We start from the raw sequence: 19,831 nt of genomic DNA, 5'->3' as shown, positions 1-19,831 counted from the left end.
TACTGATATAAAGCTTTATTGATTACCATTTAAAAAGTCAGTTACATTTAATAAGGCAAAGTCCCAGCTATAGAACAGCTTGCCTTTACAAATGAAAAATTATTTTTGCTTTTTTTTTTACATTATTTTACACATTTTAGAACTAACATACTAATCAAAGTATATTAAGGTTAGTATTTTGCTGATACACTGGGGGAAGTATGTAATTGTACAAAATGGCATTTTATTTTCTTCCCTTTCATTTTATTCTACCCAGAGATCCTCTTCATATAATAAAAGTATTCATGCGTACACAAACTCCTGTTTCTTCATATGACATACTTAAATACTACATTTTTTTATTTACAGATTTAAGGTTTTATGGGTTTTTTTAAAAGAAATAACAAGCTAACTATAAAATACTCTGCAGGCTTTACAAATTCATTCCTATTGTACAAAACTGTTATATGACTATAGTTTAAGAACATACAACTTAAATAACCAATTAACTATGCACATGTTTGTATACATATAAAACACACTTAATACTGTTTAACAGTTCTCAATGTGTTGCCTTTTTTTACACAATTATTTTCCAAGGCTCAATCATACAACTTTCATACTATTACTCAGCCATTTCATTTGTGAGTGTCTGTAGCAGCATTTCAATGGTACCAGAAAACCTGCACATATATTATTTAAAACAAACATTTTAGAAATGTTTTAAACATCATGTAGAAAAAGTAATGTATACTGCTTAAACTATTCAGCTAATTAACCAAAGTGACAACATTTCATACAACTATGTTTACATGTATGAATTCTATCCATTTTCAGAAAGCACATTATGTCAGCAAAGAGTTATCAATTAAAATTCAGTGAAGACAATCTTGACAAGTATATTATTTACACTTTGGGTGAAATGTCAGCTTTGTAGCAACTTCCAAAATGGGAAGTGAAAGCAACTAACCTTCTCAAATAAACACAGAGTACTGAAAAAGTGAAGCTTGGCTTAAAGAGTATTTCTTAGCAAAAAAAATAAAATAAAAAATAAAGCCCACAGTGCAATTTTAGTAGGCACTTAACACAGAGCCCCACTTCGTACCACAAACTTCACGTGCCAGTTCTATTGCACTTTGCAGACAGTGAAATTGAACTGTGCATCTTTGCTTTATATTATAACAAGGGACTTCTTCATTACAAGATTTCTTTCTAGTGGGAAAAATGATCACCTTCAGCCATCTGAAGGTGAAGCGGATTGACAACTACATACAGAAACTGATACTATGTGCAGTTCACCAAATACAAAGATGGGCTGTATGCTGTAAATCTAGCTCTTTGGAAAGAAGGTAAAATCCACCGGACTATTCTACAGAGAGAGCTAGAAGCTAGAATCAATCCACACGGCCTACTCTCCCTTTCTAAAGCAGCTGATATGCACAACTTTTCATTTTTTAAAAAAGGTTACTTAGAGGCTACCCAGATACATTGTATTGACTGGGGTCACCACCTCTGTTTCATCTTGGATAGCAATATCTTTAAAGCCTATTCGTATTAAAAATTATTTGAGGCTTATTAATGTCCTCAGCAATAGGTGAATGCTCAAAAATGGAGCATAGATAAGAATTTAAATATTTCTAGATAACTTTGGAAGAAGTCTATTTCACATTTTTGCTTGTGTATCTCAAACATACTTCTCTGTAGTTACTCTTTGAATGAAAAAGTTGAATAGACATGTTTTACAGAAGGCACAGCTTGAAATCGTAAGGGAAAAAAATGCTATTTTTGGCTAAAACAGTTCTTTAGCCCTTTATGAAACTTATAGACACAGTAAACCAGAATAAAATAGACTTAGCCATTTCCTCCAATTCTCTGTGTGTTCTATTATAATTACTAAATCAGTAGCTGCCTGAATTTGAGGTTAAGGTAACTCTGATAAGAAAGTCTGCCATTCTGTGTTTGTACTATTTTATGAAGTATTTCCATATAAATATGAAATACTATAAGTTCTAATCTTTGAAATGGAATAAGAGTTAGGAGATAAGAGGGGAGATAGTGTGGAATGTCAGCAGGTATTCTGGTTTCACTTTTAAAAAGAAAATAAAAACAAAAATCAGCTGCATAAAAATCCATCCATTAAGGGAGGTACTTTTTCAAAGTCATAAGCATCAAAGAGGTCACTAATTCCTTCTTCCTCATCAAGCCCAAGCAGATAGTCTTCATGAAGTAAAGGTGGCAACAAGTTTACAAATGGGCCATCAAGACTTGAAGTAATTTGGTCCTCTGTTTGCTGCAAAAGGTTAGTGGTAGAAACTAACGGGGAGATGGCTGTGGCATTTTCTGAACAGTCAGGACCTCCTGAGTTATCAGAGTTCATATCTATTATAAGTAAAAGAACAAAATATCAAAACTTGCATATAGAAACATTTCACAACTTTACTACGTATAAATGCTTTGCCTTCCACCCAACTTATTGTAAAGTTAACTATGCTACTAACAGTATGGAAAGAGACAGCAGCCCAACACCTCCCAGCTTCAAGAACTGCTTAAGTCCAGAAGACCAGTAGTTTTGTGACATAAACAGGATTTACACAATTAAGTGACAATGCTAATTACAAAGGTAGATTCTCTGGAATCATCTCTTCCATTCTGTATAGTCCTGCTTAAGGAAGTCACTGTGTCTCTTTAATTCTTTAGCCATGAACAGCCATGACTACCAGACATGGACTTCAAAAATGCAGAACAATCACTAGATGGCAGGAAAACTTCTCTAGCAGCCACTTGGAGCTTGGACTCTTATCTGACAACCCTAAGCAATATGCATATTTTATAGGTGTAAACACTAAACCAAACTGAAATTCAAACATCTCATGTTTCTTTCTATATATTAAAGTACATACAGTATATATGTGCCACATATACAAGGAAACATATCCTTTATCAGAAATGTTATATGCATCTTTCTTAATCACCAAGAGACACCAAATTTTTGAAACCTGGGAGAAAATATGCACTGATATAGGAACCGTACTGATTTTACTTCGTTGAAGTTCTCTTTAGAATTTATAAGTATTTATAAAACATCAGGATAAGTATTAATCACAAAATCTCAATCTTCCAGACATCCTCCTCCTGGATTTGAGGTTAAAAGAGAAAAACTAGAAAGAGGCTAGCTGAATGAGAAAGAAACTTTGTCTTTTAGTATGTGCTTTACCAACACGAAGCAAACCACCAAATTTAGTTTGCCTTCCCCCTTTGGGGGAAATCAGAGTATCTGAAGGTATATTGAAAGAAATGAAGACATACTGGCCACTAGATAGCAATAGCAACAGCAATAGCACTTAAGATTTATATATTGCTTCACAGTGCCTTATAGCCCTTTGTTCTGACCTAGGCTTCCTGAGTCAGTAAAACATAGAGTAGTCCCAAAAACCTCTTTTATTGCAACAGCTGTGAATTCTGTTCATTCACAGATGAGTCCCAAGTAGTTGTCAAGAGTCCTTTGGGATAAGGCTGATAATCACCCACCTTTATCTCCCTTGACATGCTGCCAAAGACCTAATTGGCAAAGCCACACGGAATCCAGAATCAAACAGAGCTTCAGACTTTAAACTGAACAATCATCTCCAAGCCCTACTCCCGAGTTATCCCTTTTGTTTTAACTGTTCTTGCCTTCTGGCAGCTCTGTGCATGCATGCACTGGGAACAGGCTCCCCCTGTTCCTCTGCCTTGCTGAGGTCCAACTCTGGAGGCTCCAGAGGCAGCACAAACCTCCCATGTGCCTCCAATACAAGAGCCCTCGTCCGAGCCTTCCCCAGACTCCAGGACTGGCCCATGTTCCTCCCCAACCTCCTCACTGTCTGACTCTGCTGCCAGGTCCGCATGCCACCAGCGGACCACAACACCCTCTCTAAGCGTTTTACAGAGTCAGCATACTGCCCCCAACAATCTGAGTCCTCATTTTACCAACCTCAGAAGGATGGAAGGCTGAGTCAACCTTGAGCTGGTAAGAATCGAACTGCTGAACTGCTGGCAGTCAACAGAATTAGACTGCAACACTGCATTCTAACCATTATGACTCTTTGAGATACCCTCAAAACATACAATCAATTTCCTACAAGGAAAACCTTCTGTGTAATTCATATAAAATGAAAAGCATTCAGTAAGTTCTAGCAGAATCTCATGGGAAGGAGGCTTTAGGCCTTTCACCCTCACTCACATATCCACCCACAGTCATTTACATAGCATATCCATCTGGGGAACAAAGGTTTCAGGAAAAGGAATGTCAAGCTTGGCTTTTGAAGAAGCAGTGCCTGCAGTGCATTGCTAGAAGTGCAGAGTGTGCCAAAACCCTGCTCCTTTTTCTTCAGTTGCCCAAAGGTAGCTTCTAGGCTATAGGAGAAAGTGATAGATGCTTCCTTCTCCTTTCTGGCTCCCCAGAAAAGCTCTTCTGCTTTGGCCAGAGTAGTGACTTTGTAACTGAGTGGATGCTTTAAGGCAGGGGTCACCAACCTTTCGGACCTCAGGGACCACTAAATTCAAAATTTAAAATCCTGCGGACCGCTAATATGATCTGCCTAATGACCGGCTGGGTGGGTATGGCTAGGTGGTCATGTGACTGGGTAGGCGTGGCCAACTCAATGTCACTCGCATCAAGGGGCACCTCGCTGGCCTCTACTCGCCCCTCCCCTCCCAGCCATTCCTTGCTTCCCCACCCGGGCTCCTTAGGGCCCCAACAGGAAGCAGTTATTGGAGTTAAGCAGCCACCATGACAACAGTTGGCAAAACAGCTGGCTCAGTTCAAATTGGATCTGGCTGAGAAGGAGGCTCAGAAGAAGCACCTCACTGAGGACTACGAGCATAGGCTTTCCAAGCAGAGGAAAGACCTGCGACAGTGTAAGGTCAGGTACAGGCGCCTACAGGCTCAGTAGGCTGAGATGGTCAGCCAGTTCCAGGCCATGATGCAGTCTCACTGGAACAAGGCCCTCTGGCTCTTCACCACCAGTGGCACTTCCTTCCAGCCTTCGCCCAAAGCCCCATACCAGGAGGCTGAAGCAGAACCCAAGTCGGAATTTCTGCCCCCCTCCGACCCACACAAGAAAATCCCAAAGGAGAAGACTCTGCAGGAACACAAACATTCATTGCATGTATCCGGCCCAGGGACTGCAGTTTGAGGACCCCTGATTTAGTGCAATATAAAAAATGCAAATAATCTTTCTGGGGACCACCAAAATTTTCTCGCGGACCACCAGTGGTCCACGGACCAGCAGTTCGTAACCGTTGCTTTAAGGCAAACATATTTGATATAGATAAATTCTGCCTCCTGTGATAAAATAGAAACTATTTTTTTTAATGTGACACTTTAACTTATACATTCCATGGCACACGTTAATTTTTAGATATTGCCAAAATTAAATTATTTGTCTGTTAAGCAGAAAACCTTAATTCACGCACTCCTTATTTAGTAATTACTCAGTTATTGATCGTTTGCAAATATGATGATCATAAAAAAATCTTTTTCCAACCAATGCACACATTTATGACCAAATTTTGTATGTCTGACAATGCAAGTCAGAATGGGAGTAATACTGGTATTGTTGCAAACTAGGAATCGTTATAAACATCGTTATAAACACAAGTAAAATAGTAAAACATAATCTGTATTCAAGAATAATGAATTAGGAAAAAAAGTTCTTTAGTTTACTTTAAAGACTAGCATTTAAAATATTATACAACAGATTATACTTTGATTTTAAGCTCTGCATATATTTGGTTATTGCCTGTGTTCAGATTACTTTTGGAAATGTTTCTTGAGATATTTCCATTGTGATCCTGATCCTGAGTTTTTATTCGAGTGGAGTAGTCGGTTTCTTCTGGACACAAGTACACCTCGATAGGTCCTTGAGTACTACATAAATGTATCAGCTTATTCTGCAACAAGAAAAAAAATCAGTTTTCTGCATCCCTTTTGCTAGTACTACAAATAACTACTGAACATTTTTCATTCTTAATATGCTGATCGCTCCCTCCCCCCCCCAAAAAAAACCCGAATGAAAGCTGAAAGTTTGCAAAATGATAATAACTGGTCTAACAGAAGATATGAATCAGGGTGGGACAAGGTTGCATTCATGGGCCTTGTTGAGCCAATGAGGTAACCCTGTCTTCCTTAAAACAAAGTCTTGTCATGCTCCTTGTCAAGTTCTTGGCTAAATCACCTTCATAGAAAGTAAGTTGCTTTCAGGGTTTCTTTTCTGAGGTTTATTGAAAAAGGTATCATAGGTTATAGAAATTTAAACTATGGGATTGTCCTCACGCCACCTTCAATTTAACGTATCGAAGTTGGAGTTTCCTAAAGTGGAGATTTTGTCAGTCTCTTACTTATGGTACTTGTACAAACTGCTGAGAAAGCCGTTCTCTTAACTAATAAGGGGGGACAATGCGGTGAATAAAAAATACGAAACTTTCTCCATTTCTAAACCAATCAATACAAGGCCTTACATTCTCTTACAACTCTTGCAGTTGCTGGAAAAGATTTCTGTGCATCTGTTCCATGTGCATATAGCACATCTTCTTCCAAATAATGCCAGAATTAAAGAAAACAGCATGGCTGCTTTATTCTTAGAAGTGAGGGGACCTTAATGCTTTGTGAAATAAAGGAGATGCTTCATTTAAAGCTGCCCTTAAAAGATTTCACAGCCCAACTAATACTAAGCTTGGATGGCTTAGCTATGCTGACTGAGAAGATGCTCTGAACACAGCATGAGGGCTCAAGATGGTAAGGCGTGGGCCCAGATTCTCATGTCAGAGGCAGCCATTTAGCGAATGGAACTGATAATGGAAAGCTTCAAGGCTGAGAGAAGAAAAATCAAGTGCTTCAAAAAGGCAGAAGATGCAGAATTTAAACATTTGGGTGAACATACAGGTATAAAATAGGTTTCCAACGTGCTGCTAGACGCAGCACTTCTTTGAATGTGTGGTTTCCTAATAAAACTACTTTTCTAACCTTCTCATGTTTGCTCAGGAATGTGGAACCGAGAGGGAATGTTCTTGTTATATCTAGCAGCACAGCGTGCATCTGACTTCTAAATACAATAGTTCCATCTCAAAGAATTTATAATCTACTGCATGTTGCAGGAAGGCAGAAAGAGAGAGGGAGAGAGATAAATGAGCAGCAGAGACTGCCAAAGAAAAAGTCAAATGGCAGTGGTGCTGCTAGCAATGAAAGGCATAGCTGTTTAACATGGATCACATGTGGCATAGACGTTACAGAGCTGGTCTTGGACTAGAGAGATCCAGTTTAAAATCCACCTCAGCCAGAAAACTCAGCTGGTAACCTTGGGCTCTGTATCATCTCTCAGGATTCCCTCCCCCTTCAAAGGATAGTTAAGGAGAAAGGAAAGAACATTAGTAACTGCGATTTGATGCAGAGTCAGTAGGAATCATAAGAAGGTAAGTCGGGATATAAAGAAGCCTGGTACTAGCTATAGAAAGAAGCCCAATTCCAGCTGTTTGAAAAGTAAAAATAATACAATGGGATAGTTGTAGATCAGCATTCTCGGGGAATGGAATATTCCATTCTTTCTGCCAAGAAAGCACCATGGAGGCTTCCATGCAATCCCCAGGAATGGAGTTCAAGTAGAGAGAAACTTTATTATTTAAAGTTAATTGGAAGACTATGAGTTCTATCTTTCATTTAGGCAATTGGGTAACTGATTTTGGTAGGTCAATCATTCTCTTAGCCCAAGCCACCTCACAGGGCTGTTATTGTGGGGAGTGTAGGAGAGACTAGCATTAGATGTGTATGCTGCCTTGAGTTGAACAAAAATGAAAGCAGATAAAAATAAACAAAAATCAATCAATCAATAAGCAAAAACATAACAGAAAAAAATACTGTAAACAAAGTTACATAGAAGTTTTGAAAGTTTTTGTCACCCATAAAAACTTATTTCATTAAATCACTCCTACAAATAAACATTAGTTTTAAAATGTAGAAAAGAAAAATAACCGTGCTATGTAATAAAATAAGTTTTTACCTTTTCTGGGTCAAGCATTTCAAGTTTTGTTTCTGGAGGAGCTTTGACAAGTATGACAGTTTGGTCTTTAAGGCTCCTAATTTCTTGAATATCTTCATACCTAACATACGCTAATGTAAACAGTGTTAAAGAATTGCTGAGCAGCTGTTGAGAACTAGCAAACTAAAGTAGATATTTTAGTAGGCATTTTTATATTGTCTCCCCATTAACCTACCTTCATTAACTTGGGAAACTAATTTTTTTATTATTTTTAAAAAGATCATGAATGTGTAATATAGAGATTATAATGAAGAGTGAACAAATTACAATCTAGAATCTCAATGCCAAGCTTAGTCACAAAAATGCAGGAGTGGTTTCTGGATTTGGGACAGCTTGAGAAGAGTCTTGGGCTCAAACGAAGCAATAGACTCTCTATTGATAGTCTTTTGAAAGACATTTTTGCTGATATTTTGCAGTATTAAAATAGCCAAGGACAGGGCCCATGTGTACTATTGATCACTACCTAAGCACTTCCATGAAATATGCTGAATACTAGCCCTATAGCCTAGGCCAGTATATTTCAATTTAGATAATTTTAAGAAAGCATGACGGTTGAGGAATTCTAGACGTTGAAGTCCACACGTCTTAGAGTTGTAAGGTTGAAAAACACTGGCTTTAACAAAAAGAAAAAAAAATGAAGAGCACTAAGTATGTTTATTAAAGGAGTGTATCTTCATTCACTATAAAAGGATATTTCCGATCTTCAGAATCCTTTAGCAGCTTGAGGTCATGAGAGCAGCTTTGGATTAACTCATCCAGCTTCTTTTCTTCCTGGCTGAGTTCTGCTACCTCTTTTGACAAGCCTTGACAGTGTGCCAACATGCCCCCGAAATCAGATAGACTGCAGCCCCTTCAAAACAAATGAGCAAACAGTTCGTGGAACACATGGCAGACTTCCAATCTGAGGAAAGGTGTGTCTCATTCCTTAATCCAGCTGTTCCTTATTTTGGAAGAACTAATTCATTAATACGAAGAGCAGAAGAGGAACACTTGGGGTTGCACAGCATTCTTTGAAAATGAAATAAAAGGCCAATAAAGTACAACTTTACTTCCAACAAGGACATTATTAAAGACAAAAGAATCGATACAATATTTATATTTTATCAATGTAAAATTTATTACCTTTATAGTCTTTAGGGCATGAGTTCAGTTTATCTGAGGAACCATCTCACCCCAATGAGATTGGCCTATCCCACCTGCTCTGGCAGAAGAGGCATGCTGTGGATTTCTCTGTCCAAGAAATTGCAGCTGCAGATGAGGCTTTTCTGCCATGGATCACGCCCCCTGGAACATCATTGCCCCTGGAGATGAGATCTGCCCCCCAGCCTATTGGTCTTTCAAAAGGGCCTGAAAATCTGGCTCTGCCACCTGTCTTGAGCCCCTGATGGGAGCATCTCATTCTGGAGGTGACTACCATAGTAGATTAAAAAAAGAACCCACCTCCTCCCTATTTACATATTTTTCATTGTTATCCAGTTTGTTGTTAATTTTAACTTTCAATGCCCAATGTTTTTGATATTTTAACTTTCTAATTGTTTTATATTGTTATTTTATGTCATTGTAAACTGCCCAAAGTTGCTCGATAGTGAGATGGGTATAGATGAGGTAGTGATATTTGCATATAAATTTAATCAATATATACAAACCTGTACAGAGTTACAGCTGGCTTGGTCTAGTGCAGTGATGTCTAACCTTTTTGCCATCGCGTGCCAAAAGTGAGGTGAACACGGGGGGGGGGGGAAGGTTGCGCATGTGCGTACCCGCCCCCATAATTCAATGTGCTCTGTCCCCCCGCGCATGCGCACGCAACTCCCCTGGGCTTTCCCTGCTTGTGGCACGTGATGGCACGGTGGGCCTGGTAGGCCCATTTTTTGCCCTTCCCAGGCTCCATAGGCTTTCTTGGAGCCTGGGGAGGGCGAAAACGCCCCCTGCCCGGAGGTCCTCCGGAGGCCAGAAACAGCCCATTTGCCAACTTCCGGTGGGCCCAGAAGGCCCAAAAATCAGCTGGCGGAGCTGAGCTCACGTGCCCACTCATATGGCTCCGGGTGCCACCTGTGGCATGCGTGCCATAGGTTCGCCATCACGGGTCTAGTGGTTAAGGCACCAGTATAGAAAGTGTGTGAGTTCTAGTCCAAACTTAGCCAATGAAAGCCAGATTTGTGAATTTGGCCAATCACTCTCTCTGAGCCCAACACACCTCACAAGGTTGTTGTGGGGAAAATAGGAGGAGAAAAAAGTATTAGGTATCTTTGTCTCCTTGAGTTATTGATACAAATGATAAAGGAAGAAAATAAATAAATAATACGATGGCTGGATTCATAAATTGTATCCAAACAAGCCTTCCTTGACCATGATTTGTTGAAGAAGCCAAAATGGGGGAGTACAGTACTTAAATCATCTAAAGCCATTAACCATGATTTACAAAACATGAAGCTAGTATGAAAGCCAGTATGGTTCAGTGGTTAAGGTGCTGGTGAAGAAACCAGAAGACTATGAATTCTAGGCTTTCCTTAGTTATGGAAGCTGACTTGGGCCAGACACCCTCTCTCAGCCCAACTCTTCTCAAAAGGTTGTTGTTGTGGGGAAAACAGAAGGCAAGAGTATTAGGCAAAGTATATTCACTATCTTGAGTTATATAGAGAAAAGGTGGGATTAAATATCTACTATCTAATAATATAGTTCACATGTAACACTAAGTTATAAACAAAGAGCCACATTATGGCTCAGCAGGATATCCAAGCCCAGCCCATGTATTAAGAGCAGGAACTATGAAGTAAACTTTGTGTTACATACAATGTATTCAGCAAAGGAACAACCTTGTGGGAATAATGTTAAATTGCTGGTGGATGTTGGCAAACATCTGAAGGGCCACAGGGAGAAAAATAGCAGAAAAATATGTGATAGTTTTTATACATGAAAAGGTTTCTTTCAATATGCCATTCTTAATCATGAAAGAGTTTAGTGCCATTAACTATAATGCATAACAACACATACAGAAAAGACTGTTCTGCCTTATATTTCTGCAACTTTGAATAAACCACCAACATATACATGAAACATTTCAGGCACGTTATTAAGTTCCTTAGTCTAGCACTCTGAGGAACATGGAACACAAAGCTTGTTAAGTGTAATAGATTGTGTGTGTCAAATTATGTGTGTCTGTGGAAACTGTCACCTTCCCCATCCAATATGTTGGAATACCCTATAAAATGACTGGTGAGTTTAGTTTATCTCTTCCTTCTTAAAAACAACTCCCTGAATAATTCAAAATTAAGCTAAATGTAGTTTTATAGTCATAATTACAAAGTTGAAAACTAGTATCAGATAACTTTTTCTAGAATGCAAGAAAAATACAGAAATGTGATACGTACATCCACTGAATGTTGTTCTTGGATTTTTTCTTAATGAGATGAATGCCTTCCAGAACATTGGTAATATCATAAATCCTCCTTTTTTGTACCTTAAGTACCTCTGCTGCTTTGTTCAAATCTACCACACCATCAGGAGACTGGCTTAATAACTGAATAAACTTCTTTGTGAGAAGACCAAGTGATGTATCATACCGTGTCTTTTCTGAAGGAGATTTGGGAGCTGGAAATAAAAAGCATTTAATGCCAATTCAGAAATCTGGTATAATATTTTGCTAAAAAAAATTATAAGATACCATGTGAGTTGTATTAAAGAACACTCCTAGATAGTTTCACTTTAGCAGTATACAGGTAGTCCTCGACTTATGACCATAATTGAGCCCAAAATTTCTGTTGCTAAGCAAGACAGTTGTTAAGTGAATTTTGCTCCATTTCACAACCTTTCTTGCCACATTTGTTAAGTGAATCACTGCAGTTGTTAAGTTAGTAACACAGCTGTTAAATGAATCCAGCTTCCCCATTGACTTTGCTTGTCAGAAGGTTGTAAAAGATGATCACATGACCCTGGGACATTGCAACCGTCATAAATATGAACCAGTTGCCAACTATCCGAATTTTCGTCATGTGACCATGGGGATGCTGCAACAGTTGTTCAATGTGACAAACAGTCGTAAGTACTTTTTTCAGTACCACTGTAATTTTGAATGGTCACTAAATGTATGGTTGTAAGTCAAGGATTACCTGTAATTAATTTGGTTGATGGCTAAAAGTTCAGGGTCTGTTAGATCTTTGATCCTGCCTCTGCAAGCATAATTAACTACTTTTCAATCACAAGGTTTAATTTATCCAGGAAGAACATGTAAGAGTCTAAATGCAGTTCATATAGCTATGCACAAATTTTCTTACTTTTTGGACTCTCTGGACTTCTTGTTGCAGCTCTACTTTTCCCCTTTGGAGTTCTCAATCCTTCAGGTAGAAATTGCTGTCCAGGTTCTTCTAGTTCCAATCTTCGTTTTGCCTATCAAAGAAGCAGAATTCAACAGAATTCAACCTTTCTCCCATAAAATTACCGTTAACTTTATAAGCTTACATGTATTTTTCATATCAGACAAAAGATCTCATTGCTTCTTCTTTTGGGTATGGAATAGGAAATCACAATTTAAAAATGCCTTCTAGTCTTATTGTGTTTTTTTAGAAGCCTTATTTCCTATCTGGACTTTTAACAAAGGTGTATAAATACAAAAACTCTATCATAGTATTGCTACCACACTTTCAAACAGGGTTACTTAATAAAAACTTGAATAAAATAATATGTTTTTTATAAATGCTCAAGTTGCTTCTACTGAATTCGGTGTTCATTTTTTATTTCTTGATATCCCCATATGGCTTTCTCTGCTGTGAGATAGTAGGCATTAATGTGACAGTTATAGATAAAGTTCTGTGGGCGCTGGATATAACCACCAATACTAGCGTTAATTCCAAATCTTAAAAAAGTGGTTTCTTTTTAAGCACCATTCTTAAATTCAAAAAGAATATCTATGTATATCATAAACAATGGCAGTCTTATTGTAATCATTGCCCAATACAACATCGAGTTTTACAAGTAAAATTATAAACTCCAAGTGAGAATAGAAAAAGTTTTCCTAAAATGACTGTAGATAAAGATATATACTGTTATTCATTTATTCAATTATATGGCTGCACATATCAAATACATGACTCTGGGCAGGTAAAAATTAATAAAAACATATTAAGAAACAACCTGCTAAGGAAAAAGAAAGATTAGAAGCTAAAATATTTATGTGATCTTAGGAACCCCAAATCATGTAAACCAATCAGATAAAATACCATATCTATAAAATGCTTTTGAAAAAATACTGTACCCCATAAAATGCCTCAAAAAGTATGATAATAATATTTTAATACATCTGTATTTTAACATATTGTATTAATATTTAAAGTGCTAGACTATTTAGGCCTAAATTTTACCAAAACAGTTATCAAATTCTTTATTAAGATAACAAGTCAATGCCACAATCTAAATGCTTTCATCACAATGCTAATCAACTTCCATGAGATCTGTAATATAATAAAAATCCTAAAATATTTATCCAGATACGTTTGATGCACTGTAAGAGATTTCCACATTCAGCATGCTCTTAGGTAGAATGCTGGTACTTGCCAGGTAATTTTTCAAATAGATATTTTACATGATTACCAATGTGGAGCATTTGAAGTTTTCTGCATCAAAGGTGCTAGCAAAGCTCTATTGGTAGCGAAAATACAATAAGCTTACTATGAGAGATGGCAGCACAAAAGAACATGGGCAAGGGTTTCTAGGGCCCATATCCACATGGACAGGGTCTTTCCTTATGAGGGATCTTCTGAGATATTCCTTCAAGGATTGCTGATGGGAAATCATCAAAATGAATACTCTTCTATACTTTGAAAAAGTATGAGATACTGGGTTGCTTGCAGGATAAACACTAAGTAAGACTTGCAAAACTTCTGCTTTGATCTTTTTGCCTGTCCATATTGATTACTTAAGTCTTAATTCAGAGTCTTTCTTGTGTTGTTCTATTTTATTCTCAAGAGCATTGGGGGGGGGGATTAGAATGGCTACACTGCTTCTGTGCATCTTCTGCGAGGCATAAAACATTGGGAGCTTTCCAACTTTTATTTGACTGAAAGATCATTCCAGTGTAATTAAAACAAGGTGATCAAATTTCTGCCCATTGACAATGAAGTCATCATCTTGAATAAACTTTACATTGTGCTACCTAAACCAAAACAACCATGTTACAACAAGACAACTCTGATAGGACAGGCTCAATCCTACCTACTCAATTTTAGTACATTTTATTTTTCTGACTTCATAGACACATCCATGCAGTTTATTGGCAATAGCCAGAAGTTGTTTGCCACTGTCTTCTTCTGAGATGTTTTTCAACTTCCCAGTCTGAACTATAGCCTTGGGTTTCCCTGGAGGTATTCTATCCGAGTACTAACTAAGCCTAATCTTATTTAGTTTATCAGCACAGACAAGATCAGCCACATATTGCAAACTTTGAGATGTACACAGTAGATATAAATATAATATTGATATAAAAATAATATTAATACATAATGTTACATTGACTAGTAAGAAGACACTTGGTCTATACTAGGCCATATATTATTTTAAAAGGGTACACTAAAGATGTGACCAAGAGAATACTAAATATTGATAGCCAAAAATAAAACCACGTTTAACAGTAAAATATGCTAGATTTTAATTTATCGTAAATGTATTATCTCAAATATCTTCATGTGGCTTATAATAAAGACAATGTGATTTTGTGAACATGTATACCCAGAACACACACATGCACAAAAAAAAAATTGGCACCACAATTGTTAAATCAACATATTTCTAAGAAATGGACGTTGACTCACCTGAACGTCCCTTTTCAGCTCGCTGCTCCATCAATCCACATAGAATTTTACCAGCAATCTGACCATGCAACATTCAGGGATCGGGGCAGATGCCAAGCCCAGTCCAAGAGATTCTTTCATGGTACTGGACAAAGGTCATTCCGTCGTGAAAAGTGACTCCCAGCCACAATCCCCAATTGGCGGCCGTCTGCAACACTTTTACCGCCAATGGGACTCCGAATCAGCGGATGTTTGGATTCGACGAACAGTACAGAGGATATGGAGAGGGATATTAAATCTCAAACCATTAAATCAATTTATATTGTACAGGTGATTCAGGATGCAATCGCTAAAGTCAATTCTGGCATCAGTTCGACAGGGCAACCTGCTACAGTCGGTGGATTTAAAGGAGGATTCTAGAGTTAGTCCGAACTGTACTGTTCGTCGAATCCAAGCATCCGCTGATTCGGAGTCCCATTGGCGGTAAAAGTGTTGCAGGCGGCCACCAATTGAGGATTGTGGCTGGGAGTCACCTTCCACGACGGAATGACCTTTGTCCAGTACCACGAAAGAATCTCTTGGACTGGGCTTGGTGTCTGCCCCGATCCCTGAATGTTGCACGGTCAGATTGCTGGTAAAATCCTATGTGGATTGTCGGAGCAGCGAAGCTGGAAAATACCCTATTAACTCAGCTATTTGCAGCAGGAGCATTGCTTGATACATTACCCAAACTTTTATAGTTGCTTAACTTTTAGATCTTTGGCTGTCAAATGTTTTCTCACAAGATAGAACTCCAATCTGGCTACTATGCTTTGTTTTAAAAATCAAACTAATTCTGTAAAACATGTAAAGGAAAGAATAATCCTGAATTTCTTTGCCTGGAATATTGTTCTTAGACATCTGGTTAAAACAAAGATAGATTATAGGTTTACAAGACTTATTGACTGACAAGCCACTGCTAGGCTACACCAAATAATTGCTAGATGCAACATAAAAGGTCTATGAATATTCTAATGGATGACAGGTTTCAATGTCAAATATTCTGACCTAATCACATCCCTTAAAATTCCTTTTTGTAGAGTTATTTACAAATAATGGTGAAGTCTTAAGATTTTATTCAAGCATACTCAAGCAATGACATATGTTGCGAGAGTATTATAACAGTACAGTTAAGACAGCAAACTAAAAATGCTTCACTGAATCCTTTTCAAGGAGGCCCAACTATACATCTAAAACAAAGTCTGTGTAGAAATGGAAAACATACCAACAGTCATCCGGAAAACATGATCATGCTAAGCACTTCAAAAATGCAAGTTCAAACTCAGTTTCCCCACTAATCAACTTGTCAGTAAACATCTTTCCGGTATATACCCACTGATACATTGGTTTAATTATTTCATAAGTAGAAAAATGTTTATTATTTGTGAATTTCAGAAGACTTTACCCACAGACAATTCTAAATATGCTATATAACCAATTTGTTTTTGCCCAGATATGTGCATTACTATTATCCTTTAATTATAATAGAATTCTACTTCTTTCAAACGAAGCTATAATTTCTGCCTCTTCCAGAATTGATGCAAGACTTTGAGCTTTTTTGTTAGTTTGCAGTTCCGATGATATTTCAGGGTGGGAATGATGGAAAGCAATGGAAGAATTTCAGTTTTTGAATATAGTGTTTTCTATGTGCTTTTAAAATTCACAAAGTTTAACTTCAGAACTGTTGTAGTCTGCTCTGAGAGGTGTATGCAGCTTTTATAATGACTCATCACTTTAAAAACACCATTGTCAGCTATGAACTGAAAATGCAAGTGCGTAATTACCACAGATAACAGAAATCTAAGCAGCAACATCTGTAATTGAAGATTTTACCTCTTGCAGCTCAACTATTCAACATTTTAAAATAACCATCCATCCACACTGTGTTATCCTACTTATAAATTGACACTAAAAATCCCATACAACAAAATCAAATTTCCATACTGACTGGGATTCTGGGAATTTCAGTTCTTTCATATCTTCTGACACCTTTTTAGGAAAGAAAGCAGAGTATTTTCACATAGTATAGTTGTTATCATTAGAGACACATGCCTTCCAAAATAGCCAATAAGCATTTTCATTATAATTTCATATTTAAAACATATGCAGACTAATGCTACATGCAAACTGAATAAATATGTTATGAAAATAAAATCTGCCTTATACACAAATCATGTTAAGGAATATTTTGCTAAACTGATTCAACTTTTTTCAGCCAAGAGCTTTTATATAGGTTTCAGAATCACACGTTTTCAGATAATACTTATCAGCCAATTCTAAAATGTATACGTGGATTTATTGTTCAGATATAAATTACAGGAAAGGCTTTTTAAAAAATGTTTATGAAAATGAAAGGCAGTATCTTCTCCCCCCTTTAATTGAAAGAGTTATATTTCAGTGGTTCACAAGCCTAAAATACTAGTCAGTAATGTGAAAACAAAACCTAAAACCAAAATAACTAGTACAATTGCAGAATCTGCCTCTTAAATGTGAAGTGGTGCATAAATACACCCTAAGGATTTAAAGGCAAAAACCCATTCTATTTTATGCCTTCTAGTGTCGAGAAATGCTGAATGGCTGTTTTGTCAAAGATTTTAGATTCCTGAAAATTAAGAACCACTTGAATTCATTTGCAACAGTAAAGTATCACCACCATTGCTCTTCTCAGTCCAAAGGGGGCTTGTGATATTCCAGCATCATCATCAATATAGAGCAGCATGAGGAATTTGTACCGTTATTTAGGAGTACGAAAATATGGGGCCATCATTGAACTGACATATAAAGAGTGAACAGGAAAGAATATTCTCTTTCAGTTCCGCATCCTTTAACCTTTCATTTCTATAATGAATCTTCTTTTATCAACTAAATTTTGTTCAATGGCATTTTAGTATGGATAAATTCCTTTCCACAGTTCAAACATTCACTTTAACTAGGCCATCTTAATTGGTTCCAATTTATCACTGCCAAGTGATAATGGTGTAATTTTCAAATACAGTATATTTTGTCTGCAGTTGTTCTTTCAGTAATCCTACAAGGCTAAGCCCTGGTTGCCCTGCCATAGCTCCCGAGTTCCATTTCCCCTTGTCAACCAATGCCCTGGAACATCTGACGCAGCAATCAGCAATCTGATACAGGATGCTTTTTCTGTTTTATTACTATTAAATAAGTTCTTGGATATACTTAGTCTGGCTTTTCTGCTAAGTCCTGCCTGGGATGGGTGACTATTCTGATAGAATACAATACCTGCCAGCATAGGTCTCAACTTCGTCAGATCATCACAAGCCCACTCCCCCATGACAAGTGGGGATCCATGGAAGGGTTGATTCATTGTTGCTTACATTACTGAGTCCAATTTTTTTGTTGTTAAGTGAGGCATTTGTTAAGAAGGTTTTGCCCCATTTTGGGGCATTTTGACCTTTCTTGCCAGTTATCAAGTGAGTCACTGCGGTTGTGAAGATAGTAATATGATCTGGCTTCCCCATTAACTTTCCTTGTCAGGTGGCAAAAGGGGCTCACATGACCCTGGGACACTGCAACCATCTTTCAGCCCTGGAAGCCATCTTTTCTTTTGGATCTTCGGGGCTGCCACACTTAGTCTGTGGGAAACTGGGAGTGGGGTTTGGCTGGAGTTAGTAGAAGTATTTAGCCATAACATTCTTTTCTCTGAAAGTCAAGGACGTTCAGCCTCCACCTGGAGTGGCGTGACTGGGAGGTATCGCCAGTTGGGACGGTGGATTGATTGGACCATGTGATGGACATGTGGGTGCAGGGGAAGGGACTTTGACTTTCCTTTGAGTGAGGAAAACCTGGGAGCTTTCAGATTCGGGTTTTCCCAGATGTGCCAATATGACATCTCTAATAAAATGGAACTTTGAAGACTTTGGAGTCTTCATTGGTTGGGGGTGTTACTTGGAACCCTGACATTATCATAAATACATGCCAGTTGCCAAGTGCCTGAATTTTGATCACATTACCATGAGGATGCCGATGGTTGTGTGAAAAATAGTCACGTCAGTTTTTTCAGTGTCATTGTAACTTCGAATGGTCACTAAATGAATGGTTGTAAGTTGAGGACTACCTGTACTAAGCCCTTGCTACAGACCAGGACTAGACAGGTGTTGTTTGATGGTGTTAAAGATATTGTTGCAGGATGTCTATTGTTGAGCTCCCTTTTCTGAACCCTGCCTGTTCTGTCGCTGTCCAATATTGGTGCTTATGGTTCAAATGTTTAGCATATAATTTGCTAATCTTCAGAAGACTCATAGACCTATAATTGCACAGATCATTCTATTTCCCTTTTTATAAATTAGTATTATTGCCAGCCCTGTATCTTGGAATACACCAATCTGATCAATGAATGTCAACAGAGATACTAGCTGAAGCCCCCTCTAGTTGGAAGTATTATTATTTCAGGCAAAAAACTATCAACAGCTACAGCTTTGCTCATCTTAAGCAATTGGTTTACCTCTTACACAGAGGCAGGGCACCAACTTTACTCCTGGCCCAGATTGATCTCATTCTCATTTGTGTTACTACCAGAGTCCATGTAAAATACTCCCAGATTTAAAATGCCACTTGATTGACAGACTGGGAGTAGGAAGGGAGTGAATGATTTATCTACTCTGGTAATTTGCCAGAAATGAAAGAAATCTCTCTTCTTGATGCATTGAATTAATTTCTGCATTCTCCTTGTTGCCAGTTTTTCCTTTTTTTTTTTTTTTTTTTTTTTTTAGGAGGGACTTACACTGAGTGTTTAAGTTCAATAGAGAAAATATTGGCCCTCAGGAGATTGTTTAATTTTTCTACTTGCAGTCTGACATAACATTTTCAGCTGTGCACAATCCTGATCAAACTATTTTTTGTTCTTAACATTCCAATTTAAGTGAGACATTGGCTAAACCGTATACTGTAAATCTGAACATGCTTTTAGAGACTTACCTAGCAAATTTTCTAAGGTAA

General features: G+C 37.7%; 1 protein-coding gene across 2 annotated transcripts in view; it reads right to left on the bottom strand.

The window, feature by feature from the left end:
- Window positions 1-19,831, bottom strand: part of E2F3 (E2F transcription factor 3) — a 35,241-nt gene continuing 15,410 nt past the window's right edge. For both annotated transcript variants that reach the window (XM_087890353.1, XM_087890354.1), the window contains exons 2-7: window positions 12,326-12,437; window positions 11,423-11,642; window positions 8,746-8,901; window positions 8,013-8,127; window positions 5,775-5,910; window positions 1-2,358 (exon numbers count right to left, since the gene is read on the bottom strand). In XM_087890353.1, the coding sequence (XP_087746479.1) occupies window positions 2,093-2,358; window positions 5,775-5,910; window positions 8,013-8,127; window positions 8,746-8,901; window positions 11,423-11,642; window positions 12,326-12,437 (1,005 nt within the window). In that variant the 3' untranslated portion in view covers window positions 1-2,092. The remainder of the gene's footprint in view (window positions 2,359-5,774; window positions 5,911-8,012; window positions 8,128-8,745; window positions 8,902-11,422; window positions 11,643-12,325; window positions 12,438-19,831) is intronic.

The sequence above is a fragment of the Pantherophis guttatus genome, chromosome 3 (assembly GCF_059756535.1).
Source record: "Pantherophis guttatus breed Tessera chromosome 3, ASM5975653v1, whole genome shotgun sequence".
Taxonomy (NCBI): domain Eukaryota; kingdom Metazoa; phylum Chordata; class Lepidosauria; order Squamata; family Colubridae; genus Pantherophis; species Pantherophis guttatus.
Note: the sequence above shows the minus strand (reverse complement) of the source record. Positions and strands in the feature narration are given on the sequence as shown.